This window comes from Nansenia antarctica, assembly GCF_963989245.1.
Source record: "Nansenia antarctica genome assembly, chromosome: 20".
NCBI classification, from domain to species: Eukaryota; Metazoa; Chordata; class Actinopteri; order Argentiniformes; family Microstomatidae; genus Nansenia; species Nansenia antarctica.
In genome coordinates, this window is record NC_137693.1 from 15169651 (window position 1) to 15185035 (window position 15385).

The 15385-nt window shown below is 42.2% G+C and overlaps 1 protein-coding gene across 1 annotated transcript in view; it reads left to right on the top strand.

The window, feature by feature from the left end:
- specc1 (sperm antigen with calponin homology and coiled-coil domains 1) overlaps window positions 1-15385 on the top strand; it is a 101192-nt gene that overhangs the window by 57514 nt on the left and 28293 nt on the right. Inside the window, exons 8-12 of the mRNA XM_080549447.1 lie at window positions 2620-2780; window positions 3560-3660; window positions 7271-7343; window positions 7823-7967; window positions 9528-9630. Of these exons, the coding sequence (XP_080405573.1) occupies window positions 2620-2780; window positions 3560-3660; window positions 7271-7343; window positions 7823-7967; window positions 9528-9630 (583 nt within the window). The remainder of the gene's footprint in view (window positions 1-2619; window positions 2781-3559; window positions 3661-7270; window positions 7344-7822; window positions 7968-9527; window positions 9631-15385) is intronic.

A 15385-nucleotide genomic window follows, 5' to 3' on the forward strand; every position in this document is an offset into this window, starting at 1 on the left:
TCAATATTTCACTTTGAGAGAGCAGAGAGTCAGTGTGTGCATCAAATAAGTGTTATTGTATCACTGTGCCCCATTGAGCAAGCATATAAGTACCTGCATACGGTGCAGTTCAGATGGCATGGCATGGAATGTGTTTCCCACCACACATAGGGCTTTCACACCGGCAATTCCGAACGCCGGTTCGCGTTCGTGTACCGAAACCTCCGAACGTTGGCGCTGTCTGGCGAACGAGCCCGCGTTCATACCAGTTCATACCAGTGTATCTTTCGCCAGACAGCGCCAACGTTCGGAGGTTTCGGTACGCGAACGCGAACCGGCGTTCGGAACTGCCGGTGTGAAAGCCCTATGAAGTCCCTGAACTCATTTGTTGGAGGAGAGAACAGAATGTGTCTGAGACAACAGAGACACATCATTCTGCTATTTGGACTGGACATTCATGCTTGCTGTGTCAAGCTATCATCACCTTTGTCCATTCCTATTTCTAAACTTTATCTTGTGATCTTGACAAGACAACTCTTGTTAACACAGTGATCATGACATAAATAAGTTGTGATCTTGAGAATATTATTGTGTATATATGTCCTCTCTGGACTTCTGTAGTAGTTAGAAAGCAACCATATGCATATCCATTGGGTATGTGCACCTGTGTATGGTGTTGGTGTGATGATTTACCACTAGATGGCATCATAAAACAAAATGTCAGGAACAGCGATTATACTCTGTTGACAATGTATGCCCCAAACTGCACTGGTCCAAAGTTGTGTGTATATACTGTAACCAGGGGGCTACTACAGGTGATTGATGTTCAATATTTTAAGCTATGAGAGCAATCGCTGATCACTGCCCAAATTAGTCCTCACTGCCTGAAACTTACAGCCCTGCCTCCAAATCACTCCAAACTCATTCAACATAACATGTTATCTTAAGTTTTATCTTAAGTTTAGACCTATTTAAGTGTAGACATATCGCTCAAATTGTCTTTTATTGTCTCTTAAGTGTAGACATATCGCTCTCGGGTCTTTCTGACGACCATTGCAAAGATGGATATGAATGTTTGAACTCTTATTCTAATGCGGCCCCATCAGGTAAACCCAACTCATCCTCGACCATTCCTTCAGGGTAGACATAGTCAGATCCTAGGTCTGGTGCTGGCGTGTTACCCATTACGACTACAACTGCCACCGTGTGAATCTCAGGTTATGATTATTATCTAATGACAAGACTATTACGTTCATGCAGTCATATAAAAGCCATAGTGCTCGACCATACAGAGGGGCGGGTGTTAAGGGTCGAGTACTGTTTCATGTTGCCAAAAAGATCACCTCCAAAGAGACAAGGGGGTAACAGTGTGGTAATTACTTTACTTTCTCTCTGCCTGCAGCAGGGCCATTTACTCAACAACCCAGTGAATGTGCGACTGTTTAATTTATTCCTTCAGTTTCTTGGTAAGACTTGGACTCTGGTGTATTGCCTGTGTGACAGATCAAATATACAATGCTGTTTATGTAGAGACATGATGCTAGATGTTAAGGTGTTTGTCTGTTGAAATATTTTGTATTTTTTTGTCCTTTGGAAAGTTAATAAAATGAAGTGACTCCAGTCTGACTTTTGCTCGTGTGTGTTTGGTTGAGTTCACACTCAAACAAGCTGGGCTCTGCCTCCTCACCAGATTCCTCACTTCTCACCCCTCTCCCATCCATCACTGACACTTCTACTTACATCCCTCACTCAGTCCCACCGAGGTCACGTCCTGCTGCAGTCATTGATATATACGATTCAACGGCTGCTAAACATCTAATGTCCATGAGTCAAAGTTGGAGGAGAAAACCTTGTGCTTCTGGCACTATTGTGCGCTATAACAAAAAAATGTTGAGGTGGCTATGGATCAGCTGTGATATTGCTTTTATACAACAGTTCTACAGCACAATGTATTAGTTAACAGTAATAAGCGACAACAGATTATGATTTGTTTGTTTATTTAATCATTTATTTTGGCTCCATCAACCAAAAATAGTTCCGCAACTGGACTGTTGCCTAGTAACCTGAATGCAAACATCTGCAGGCTAGCTACTTTGTATTAACGGTCATTTCGGAGTGATACATAGTTAAAAGTCCCAGTGCTGTTATACTGTATATCAGCACTCATGGAATGCCTCTTGTCCAATCAAATGACTTGGTCGGAACTAACTGTTGTATAAATACTATTTAACGGCTGCTAAACATCTAATGTCCGTAAGTCAAAGTTGGAGGAGAAAACCTTGTGTTTTTGGCACTATTGTGCGCTATAACCCAAAAAAATGGAGGTGGCTATGGATCAGCTATTGATTAATCCATATTCTGGCAGTTATACATAATGAGAGAATCCTGTCTACCATTGGGTATCAATGCAGTGGGTAAACACTCTTTCTTCTGAGAATTGATTGAGCAAAGTCTTAACCATTGTTCTGACGACATCCGGTTAGATTATTATGTTGATAAGAATCAGAGATACAGTGAATCCTGTAGACATGTCAAACTGTAACACACACTGGTCCTACAAAGCTCTCTTAACAGCCCTCCTCCTGGTGTATGTGGTGCTGCTGAATACTGTGAGGCTCTCTTCTGCGTTGTGTTTCCCAGGCCGCAGGGAGACCAGGGCGGTCTCTCGGACGCTGACGGCGGTCCTCACTGGTGTGGCATCTCCGTGGCCCCGCCCCCCCCACCCACCAATGGGAACGCCGCGTCGGAGCCCGGAGCCACCGTCAAATCCCTCATCAAGTCCTTTGACACAGCTGTACAGAGTGAGCTCAACGCTGCCCCCCCCCCCCCACACACACACACACACACCCACACACACACACAGCAGGGCCATAGCAGCAGCGTATCTGGAACAAGAGAACAGCTGCTTGCCAGGCTATGGCCAGGAGATATACTGTATCATTTCTATACGTGCTGATATAGGATATGGTCAGATATATGACTGTTCATATGACTGGATTTATGGCTCAGAGTAGGGAGGTTCAGGCCACAGGCATAGTTGAAAGGGTTTGTTTTGGAGGGGCTTCACTGTTGAATCATTGGGGAGAGATATGAAAAACATGCTCATAAAGTGTCTACTAGTAGGATGTCAGACAGCTGATAAGGAAGGTTTCGCCTGGCTTAGCAATCATATTGCAGCAAGACAACAGGAATGCTCCCTAAGCTGATAAACCTGATTGCTAAACTGGGGTGTAACAAACGTTATAATGAATAGAACATGCTAGAATCCATAGAACCTAGTTTTCCTCTACTAAAGGCCAATGCACACGGCGTGCGATTTTGTCGCACCGCCGAATTCGATTCCATTGTTTTGAATGGGACCCAATGAGACAATGCACATGGCGTGCGATGCGATATTGTCGCACGCCAACATTCGATTCTCCATTCACATTCATTCATTCATTGGTGTGAATTGAGAATTGAATGTTGTCGTGCGACAAAATCGCACGCCGTGTGCATTGGCCTTAAGGCAGGGACAACATTAAACGCCCTTCAGAGACACGGTGGTTAATGTGCTGCATGAACATGTTGGGCCTTTCAGATGGACCAGGGCACACGGTACAGATGCTGTCCTCACCTCGGAGCCCTCTGAGTGGGATACCTGTACGCACCGCCCCCGCTGCAGCTGTCTCACCTGTCCAGGTACACGCCCTCTTCACTATGGACTAATCACTCTTCATATAGACTACATACTCTTCATATAGACTACATACCCTTCATATAGACTACATACACTTCATATAGACTACATACTCTTCATATAGACTATATACTCTTCATATAGACTACACACTCTTCATATAGACTACATACACTTCATATAGACTACACACTCTTCATATAGACTACATACCCTTCATATAGACTACATACTCTTCATATAGACTACATACTCTTCATATAGACTACATACTCTTCATATAGACTACATACTCTTCATATAGACTATATAATCTTCATATAGACTACATACTCTTCATATAGACTACATACTCTTCATATAGACTATATAATCTTCATATAGACTACACACTCTTCATATAGACTACATACTCTTCATATAGACTACATACTCTTCATATAGACTACATACCCTTCATATAGACTACATACTCTTCATATAGACTACATACTCTTCATATAGACTACATACCCTTCATATAGACTACATACTCTTCATATAGACTCTTCATATAGACTACATACTCTTCATATAGACTACATACTCTTCATATAGACCCTTCATATAGACCCTTCATATAGACTACACACTCTTCATATAGACCCTTCATATAGACTACATACTCTTCATATAGACTACACACTCTTCATATGGACCCTTCATATAGACTACATACTCTTCATATAGACTACATACTCTTCATATAGACTACACACTCTTCATATAGACTACATACTCTTCATATAGACTACATACTCTTCATATAGACTACATACTCTTCATATAGACTACATACTCTTCATATAGACCCTTCATATAGACTACATACCCTTCATATAGACTACATACTCTTCATATAGACTACATACTCTTCATATAGACTACATACTCTTCATATAGACTACATACTCTTCATATAGACTATATCATCTTCATAGACTACACACTCTTCATATAGACTACATACTCTTCATATAGGCTACATACTCTTCATATATACTACATACTCTTCATATAGACTACATACCCTTCATATAGACTATATACTCTTCATATAGACTCTTCATATAGACTACATACTCTTCATATAGACTCTTCATATATACTACATACTCTTCATATAGACTACATACTCTTCATATAGACTCTTCATATAGACTACATACTCTTCATATAGACTACATACTCTTCATATAGACTACATACCCTTCATATAGACTACATACTCTTCATATAGACTACATACCCCTTATATAGACTACATACTCTTCATATAGACTCTTCATATAGACTACATACTCTTCATATAGACTCTTCATATAGACTACATACTCTTCATATAGACTACATACTCTTCATATAGACTACATACTCTTCATATAGACTACATACTCTTCATATAGACTACATACTCTTCATATAGACTACATACTCTTCATATAGACTATATAATCTTCATATAGACTACACACTCTTCATATAGACTACATACTCTTCATATAGACTACATACTCTTCATATAGACTACATACCCTTCATATAGACTACATACTCTTCATATAGACTACATACTCTTCATATAGACTACATACCCTTCATATAGACTACATACTCTTCATATAGACTCTTCATATAGACTACATACTCTTCATATAAACTACATACTCTTCATATAGACTACATACTCTTCATATAGACTACATACCCTTCATATAGACTACATACTCTTCATATAGACCCTTCATATAGACTACATACTCTTCATATAGACTCTTCATATAGACTACATACTCTTCATATAGACTACATACTCTTCATATAGACTACATACTCTTCATATAGACTACACACTCTTCATATAGACTACATACTCTTCATATAGACTACATACTCTTCATATAGACTACATACTCTTCATATAGACTACATACTCTACATATAGACTACATACTCTTAATATAGACTACATACTCTTCATATAGACTACATACTCTTCATATAGACCCTTCATATAGACTACATACTCTTCATATAGACTACATACTCTTCATATAGACCCTTCATATAGACTACATACTCTTCATATAGACTCTTCATATAGACTACATACTCTTCATATAGACTACATACTCTACATATAGACTACATACTCTTCATATAGACTACATACTCTTCATATAGACTACATACTCTTCATATAGACTACATACTCTTCATATAGACTACATACTCTTCATATAGACTACACACTCTTCATATAGACTACATACTCTTCATATAGACTACATACTCTTCATATAGACTACATACTCTACATATAGACTACATACTCTTCATATAGACTACATACTCTTCATATAGACTACATACTCTTCATATAGACTACATACTCTTCATATAGACCCTTCATATAGACTACATACCCTTCATATAGACTCTTCATATAGACTACATACTCTTCATATAGACTACATACTCTTCATATAGACTACATACTCTTCATATAGACTACATACTCTTCATATAGACTACATATCCTTCATATAGACTAAATACTCTTCATATAGACTACATACTCTTCATATAGACTACATACCCTTCATATAGACTACATACTCTTCATATAGACTCTTCATATAGACTACATACTCTTCATATAGACTACATACTCTTTATATAGACTACATACTCTTCATATAGACTACATACCCTTCATATAGACTACATACCCTTCATATAGACTACATACTCTTCATATAGACTACATACTCTTCATATAGACTACATACTCTTCATATAGACTACATACTCTTCATATAGACTACATACTCTTCATATAGACTGCATACACTTCATATAGACTCTTCATATAGACTACATACTCTTCATATAGACTACATACTCTTCATATAGACTACATACTCTTCATATAGACTACATACCCTTCATATAGACTACATACTCTTCATATAGACTACATACTCTTCATATAGACTGCATACTCTTCATATAGACTACATACCCTTCATATAGACTACATACCCTTCATATAGACCCTTCATATAGACTACATACCCTTCATATAGACTCTTCATATAGACTACATACTCTTCATATAGACTACATACTCTTCATATAGACCCTTCATATAGACTATATACTCTTCATATAGACTACATACCCTTCATATAGACTCTTCATATAGACTACATACTCTTCATATAGACTACATACTCTTCATATAGACCCTTCATATAGACTACATACCCTTCATATAGACTCTTCATATAGACTATATACTCTTCATATAGACTACATACTCTTCAGTATGGACTATTCTGAACATGAATGCATCTTAGGAATTTATCTTCAAGCCACATTAATCGACTATTTGTTGCTCAGAATTGTAGTCCCCAGTAAAAGATGTTGAGTATGCACAGTTAAGAAATACTGATATGCCTCTTAATTTAATGGCCTCTTACGTTTAATTTGTTAAATTGTCACTTTCTTCATCCTGTGGTGAGACTCCTGAAAGTCCATTATGTTGTAAGCCTGTCTTGTTCTCTACAGAGACATTCATCTATCAAGCCGCTCTCAAAGACACTGGAGAAAAGAATTAATCTGGGGGACTTCTCCCATCCAGGTAGGGAACACACCAAGTATCTGTATCTGAATACACAACTTTGTAAAACTCCCGTTATGAGTGAGGTTTTACTCCTTAAATCTGGCTGCTCACCATACTCGAGTGAAACTAGTTCTTCAGAATCAACTCTGTGTACTCTCATGAACCACACACAGTGACAGACCAGAACACTAGCATGTAGCATTACTCCTTGTTCTGACAAATGACTCAAACACGTCTTTTTTAAAAACAGTGCATGTTTTAAAACAGCCAAAACTGAAGCTACAATTGCAATGTGAATATCAGACATATCTTGCTTAAATAAAGGAACTTTATTCATTATTGTACAATCTATAACGGTCAATCTTGGCAACCTTTGGTCCAGCACATGATGTGGCTCTAATGCAGCCAAGCCAGTTATCAACAAATATATAACCACATCACTTGCCCCCACCCCCACCCCCACCCCCACCCCCGTCCCGCCTGATGTCGTTTCCCAGAAAAGTTCTCTGGCTCTGGGGACGACTTGAAGCCCAGCAGTCTTATGAGGAAGAGCCCCTCTCTGGAGTCCGTCATCAAGACCCCAGGCAACCTGGCCGGACGCAACTCTCCCTACAGCTACAACAGAGCCAACAGCAAGCTCAGGTTGGCCTGGGGGACTCACACACTAACACATGAAGAAGCACTTTGTGATATTAGAATGATATGGTTCTAATGTCTAAATCTAAATTATGGTCAAAATTGAGTTTTTTACATAATCTGATCCATTAGGTGTTTATTAATGCCTGTGCGGTGTTATTTTAAAAATGTTTAAATGTTTTAGTTAGTACTTAATAAAATACAAAGGTTCCATCTCACAAACATAATGGAATGTAAAAACTTTGACGCTCAATATCTCTGAACTGCCCTAAATGGAGATAGAACCTTATCATTCTAAGCTCACGACTTCCTGTGTACCTCTGTCTGTGTTCACTGATACTGATACTGATACTGACACAAACAGACCAACTGAAGAGACACTTCTAATGCCAAATATAATCCACCTTTCATTATAATTCATAAACCTACACTACAGTATTGTACATACCATCTAGCCCAGCTGTACCGTGGTACCCTATACACACACTCTCTCTCTCTCTCTCTCTCTCTCTCTCTCTCTCTCTCACACACAAACACAGAGCTTAGTCATACATTGATATTGAGTGAGTCATATTGATTTTCAGTGACTGTTTAATTTTGACACATTCTTAATTACTTAAAGTATGCCATTAGCAGAGACGAGAGTCATAATGAAATGTTAAACCAACAGTGGGTTAGATATGTTTCCACTAGGGACCTCAGCCTTTACTGCGTCTCCCAACACACCACATCTGGTTTTAAAGTCACTTATATTGTATCTGTGTTGATCTTGTGCTGATAACAAAAATGCATAGCTAATGTGATACAGATATTGACCCAATGCTCCTTTGACCCAAAGTCTAGGGTTTGGGCCTGTTTGCACACACACACACACACACACACACACACACACACACACACACACACACAAAAGCATGTGACCTTTTTGGTGGCTCCACAAATATAACTTCTCAGACTTACTCAAATATAGCATCGCTATGTTTGGTATTGTTTTTGTGGTCATGTTTTCATATCACATACAGCGCAGGGTTTTGACAACAGCATTTGACCAAAATGACCGTTTTGGACTCAAGCTATTGTATGTCGTGACTCAAATAGCGAAATAAACAAATAAGTCACTGTCACGTGTTGAATGTTTACCAGTCCCAGAGCAATGACCACAGTGTCTCCCCGTGTTCCCAGGGCCGTAGACTCTGCCTGATTAACTTTCATTATGACTCTGGAGAACGGCACATGTGGTAGTCAGGATGTGAGTGAGTGAGTGAGTGTGTGTGTGTGTGTGTGTGTGTGTGTGTGTGTGTGTGTGTGCGTGTGTGTGTGTGTGTGTGTGTGTGTGTGTGCGTGTGTGTGTGCGTGAGTATGTGAGTGAGTGAGTGTGAGTGTGTGTGAGTGAGTGAGTGCGTGCGTGCGTGCGTGCGTGCGTGTGTGTGTGTGTGAGTTTGAAGACGACGGTTTTACGAGGAGAGACACACACGGTCCTAACGCACAGATGCCTGTGTATCTGTTTTCCTCCCTGACCGCGGCCGCGGTGGCTGTCTGTCCCTGGCTGTCTGTCCCTGGTGTCAGCGTGGAAAGAAAGGACCCCTTGGCTGCCCTGGCGCGGGAGTACGGGGGATCTAAGAGGAACGCTCTACTGAAGTGGTGCCAGAAGAAGACAGAGGGCTATCCGGTGAGGCCGGGGGTCGGGGACCTCTCTTAAATCAGACCGACTCACACTCCTCTTCTCTCACCCGCATGTCCCTCTCTCCCTCTTTCCTCTCAAGTGTCCCTCCGTGTGCGTGGAATATTAATGCTGTTTTCAAAGGCAGTAAAGCAGTCAGAGCAGTGTGTGTGTGTGTGTGTGTGTGTGTGTGTGTGTGTGTGAGCTGATTGCTTACGTTCACCTGACTTAGCGCTGCCACTATTAGCCAGTTTAAGAAGCCCATTACAACCCAGGGGGATTAGAGGCTGAGGCTCTAGTAACGGTGTGTGTGCCAGCGAGTGCTGAAAGTCTTAGTGGGGATATTGGTTCCAGCCTGTAAACAAAAGCCAGAGGGGGGGGGAGGGAGGGAGGGAGGGAGGGGGAGGGAGGAGGAGGAGGGAGGAGGGGAGGGAGGGATAAACTCCAGTTTTCTCCTTCTGGCATTCCGGCACTGCTGGGTGTGCAAGCCAACATTAACACCATCGCTTTAGCCTTGTGTGTGTGTGTGTGTGTGTGTGGGGGGGGGGGGCTCTCGCTTCAGTCGCTTGACCAAGTAGAGCCAATTTTAGCTCCAATTTGCCTCAGCTAAAGAGTAGTTAGTGTGCAGCACTAAAACCATGTGTGCAAAGACCGTTTGGGTCATTTAGTGACACTTCAAGGTGCATCTGCTCTGACCAACACAAACTTACCAGCAACATACAGTGGGGGAAATAAGTATTCAACACATCTTTGTTAATTCAACATATTTCCATTGCAGATATTCACGTCATTAAGACCAGACGTTAGTATTAACTCAATAAAACTACACAGATAAAGACACTGTAACACTCCAATCCATAACAAAAGCTTTGTGCAATAAAGTGGAATGACACAGGAAAACAGTATTGAACACAGTGAGAAAGAGAGTAGTTCACGCAGCGTGGGGTGTGAACTAACACAGGCCTACTGTACTACTCTCTTTCTTACTGTGTTCAATACTTTTTTCCTGTGTCATTCCACTTTATTGCACAAAGCTTTTTTATGGATTGGAGTGTTACAGTGTCTTTATCTGTGTAGTTGTATTGAGTATTGAACACAGTAAGACAGAGAGTGGTACAGTAGGCCTGTGTTAGTTCACACCCCACGCTGCGTGATCATCCCCACTGGTTGTACCTGTGTGCATCCCTCTAACAGGTCCAAACTATGTGCTCCACAAACCATTATCCATTTCATCATATGCAGTGAAGTCCTAATTGTCGAGAACAATGGACATCTTTATCTTCATATTTGGTTATTCCCATATTTGGTTATTAGAAGCTAACACCACAGCAGACCTGGGGAGCCTAACAGAAATGTTCGCCTTTATTCAAACCCTATGTTTAACCACTCAACTGTTTGAATGATGAGGTGCAGTACACACCAAGCATCCAGCTCACAACACTGTAACACTGCAACACTGCACAGACTGCAACACTGCACACACTGCAACACTGTAACACTGCAACACTGTAACACTGTAACACTGCAACACTGCAGACTGTAACACTGCAACACTGTAACACTGTAACACTGTAACACTGCAACACTGCAACACTGTAACACTGCAACACTGCAGACTGTAACACTGCGACACTGCACAGACTGTAACACTGTAACACTGCACAGACTGTAACACTGCCACACTGTAACACTGCAACACTGTAACGCTGCAGCATTGTAACACTGCAACACTGCACAGACTGCAACACTGTAACACTGCAACACTGTAACACTGCAACACTGCAGACTGTAACACTGTAACACTGCAGACTGTAACACTGCAACACTGCAACACTGTAACACTGCCACACTGTAACACTGCAACACTGTAACGCTGCAGCATTGTAACACTGCAACACTGCACAGACTGCAACACTGTAACACTGCAACACTGTAACACTGTAACACTGCACAGACTGCAACACTGTAACACTGCAACACTGTAACACTGCAACACTGTAACACTGCAACACTGCGACACTGCACAGACTGTAACACTGTAACACTGCACAGACTGTAACATTGCAACACTGTAACACTGCACAGACTGCAACACTGTAACACTGCAACACTGTAACACTGCAACACTGTAACAATGCACAGACTGCAACACTGTAACACTGCACAGACTGTAACACTGTAACACTGCACAGACTGCAACACTGTAACACTGCAACACTGCACAGACTGTAACACTGCACAGACTGCAACACTGCGACACTGCAGCACTGTAACACTGCAACACTGCGACACTGCACAGACTGTAACACTGCAACACTGCAGCACTGTAACACTGCAACACTGTAACACTGCACAGACTGTAACACTGCAACACTGTAACACTACAACACTGCAACACTGTAACACTGTAACACTGCGACACTACACAGACTGTAACACTGTAACACTGTAACACTGCAGCACTGCAACACTGCACAGACTGCAACACTGTAACACTGCAACACTGCACAGACTGTAACACTGCAACACTACACAGACTGTAACACTGCACAGACTGCAACACTGTAACACTGCAACACTGCAACACTGCACAGACTGCAACACTGTAACACTACAACACTGTAACACTACAACACTGTAACACTGCAACACTGTAACACTACAACACTGTAACACTGCAACGCTGTAACACTGCGACACTGCAACACTACACAGACTGTAACACTGCAACACTGCGACACTGCACAGACTGTAACACTGCACAGACTGCAACACTGTAACACTGCACAGACTGCAACACTGTAACACTGCACAGACTGCAACACTGTAACACTGCACAGACTGCAACACTGTAACACTGCACAGACAGCAACACTGCACAGACTGCGACACTGCAACACTGCGACACTGCGACACTGTAACAACTGCAACACTGTAACACTGTTACACTACACAGACAGCAACACTGCAACACTGTAACACTACACAGACTGTAACACTGCAACACTGTAACACTGCACAGACTACAGTGGGGTTGAGGAGGTCCTCCACCGTTGGGACTGCAGCTGCTCAGACCTGCGTAGCGTCCCAGACTCCGCCCAGTATGAGGAATCCTTTTATTCAAACCGTATGTTGAGATGTTGAGATGCAGCCAGTCAATTGTTTGAATGATGAAGTGCAGTTCGCCCCAAACAACCCAGCTTTTTATTTTTTTGCCAGATCACAAATATTTTGTTGCAGTCTACTGTATGTGCAAAAGCACAACGTGCTCAAAAATAGTCCAGCTTTACCTGATCTATGGCCTGAACAATACATTTGACATATTAACCATTTAGCAGACGCTTTTTATCCAAGGCGACGTACAATCAGAGATTACAGGGACACCCCTGGAGTAACTTCGGGCTAAGTGCCTTACTCAAGGGCACACTAATGGTGGTGTTCCCAGGTGGGATTTGAACTCATGACCGTTTGGTCACCAGTCTAACTCACTATCCACTAGGCCAGGCCACCACTACCCCAGTAGATGGTTCAGATCCACTCTGACTCACCAGTCTTGTCCCTGGTCTCTTGTGTAATGCTCAGTCACAGCTGTTGATGTTTAGACACTGCAAAGCCTCTGTGATGGAAACATCTGACTGGGAGATAGACACGAACCTAAACTTGCTAAAGACTGGTGAGTGTGTGTCTAGTGCTGTCTCTATCTCACATACACACTCAGTCTGAACGCTCCTAGCTTCGGCTCTTATGGTCTCATTTTCCTCTTGTGTCTGCTGCCGAGCGTATTCATTCTCTAGGTGCTGGAATGCAGTGGTGTAGTCTACGTGATACGCAGGTGATACCCACTAGGAAAGGCCAAGGATTTCTGTATACCCACTTAAAATGTGCGAGGATACGTAACAGCGTTTTGTGACAGAACCTTCACACTTTCATTCATAAAATTCACCCCGTCTGTGTGACGAAGCACTTGACTTTTGGACCATTGAGACTGACTATAGCGCAGATCAGCCTTATAACATGTAATGTTAGATATATAACGTTAGACAGGGAGCGCAGATTTATTTTTATGGCGTTCCGAAATGAACGATATGAGGCTGGGAGGGAAAAATCACAGTATACCCACTAGAAACAACTAGACTACACCACTGCTGGAATGCAATAAGAGGCTTTCGCTAATATCTGGGAATGTTGGTCTATGGAACGATTAGGCCCTGACTGTTATGTGATTACACATAATAGTGGATTTGTTTCCATATGTGCCTTGTGGTTGACTTCAAGTGAGTTCCCTCATCAGATTGTGGGGCGTGAGGCTATTATTAGAGGGAATGTGACTGACCACACTTGTGAGTGACTGTTGTACCAGTGTATATGAGTCAGAGTAACTCTATGGGTCTATACCAGAGTATGTGAGTCAGAGTAACTCTATGGGTCTATAGTATACCAGTGTGTATGAGTCAGAGTAACTCTACAGGTCGGTTCTGTCTCACAGGAAACCACAGTGTTCTATGTCCAACAAACAATCGTGGCAATCTGTCAGGAGGGTCCAAGATGCAAACTATGTATGTTTCATGTACGTACTGTATGTGACAGGGTCTGGTGAAAAAGGCCGCAATAGGGGAAGTTTTTTTTCTTCAGTTTTTGACAGATTATGAAAGGGCAGAATGTAAGCTTTCAAATGATGTGTCATACACTGTCACATATGTCGCTTCTGCTTTCCCTCTAAGCAAAAGGAACTTCATGACAGTGACGGCATACGTTAGTTCTAAAATAAAGACACAAGAAGGCTTGCGGTTGGGATTGGGAATCTACGTTAATCAGTCTTTTTTTTCCACAGAACATCAGATCTTTTCTTTCCCACAGCTGTGCTACAGTATACATGAAGGCCAGCGAGAGTGAGTATGTTTGTGTCTTAGCGTGAGTATGTTTGTGGCAGCACTGACTGCTGGGAACAGATATAGCCAAAGGCCCTCTGCAAACCACACGGCTAGGAGAAGGTTATCGTCAGAGCACATTCTGAGCAGACTGAGCTTAATATCAGCTGGGAAAGGTCAGGGTAGACAACATCGCTCCATCGTTCATGAGAACCAGAACTGGCCAGGTCCAGGAGATACCTGCTAATGTCTGGGGACAGACCCCCCTGTCTAGGACACCCCTGTCTGGGACACCCCTGTCTGGGACACCCCTGTCTGGGACAGACACCCCTGTCTGGGACAGACCCCCCTGTGTTTCCTGTCTGTGTGTCCTGTCTGTGTGTCCTGTCTGTGTGTCCTGTCTGTGTGTCCTGTCTGTGCAGTTGAGAGGAGTTGACAGGGAGCTAGCTGGTATATCTGTCTGTGTGGAGGCGTAATGGTCGGGCCATCTCTGTTCTTGATGACTTATTCTAACACTGCTGCTTTACTGCTGCTAGGCCTTTGGTCCAACAGCTCTGTAACTACACTGAAATGGAAAAGTAATCATGAAATGGATTATTTCCTAGTTAATTCAAACCACCAAGGGCACTGTAAAGCTCTCTATTACTTTGGGGATACAGAATGTATATATATATATAAATGTATTTATGGCGGCGGCTGTGGTGCAGGAGGTAGAGTCGGCGTCTAATGATCGCAAGGTTGACAGATTGGTGGTTCGAGCCCTGGCTGGCCACATGTCGAAGTGTCCTTGGGCAAGACACTGAACCCCAAATTGCTCCCAGTGAGCGGGCCAGCGCCTTGCATGGTAGCTTGCCTACCTCGCCATTGGTGTGTGACTGTGTGTGTGAATGGGTGAA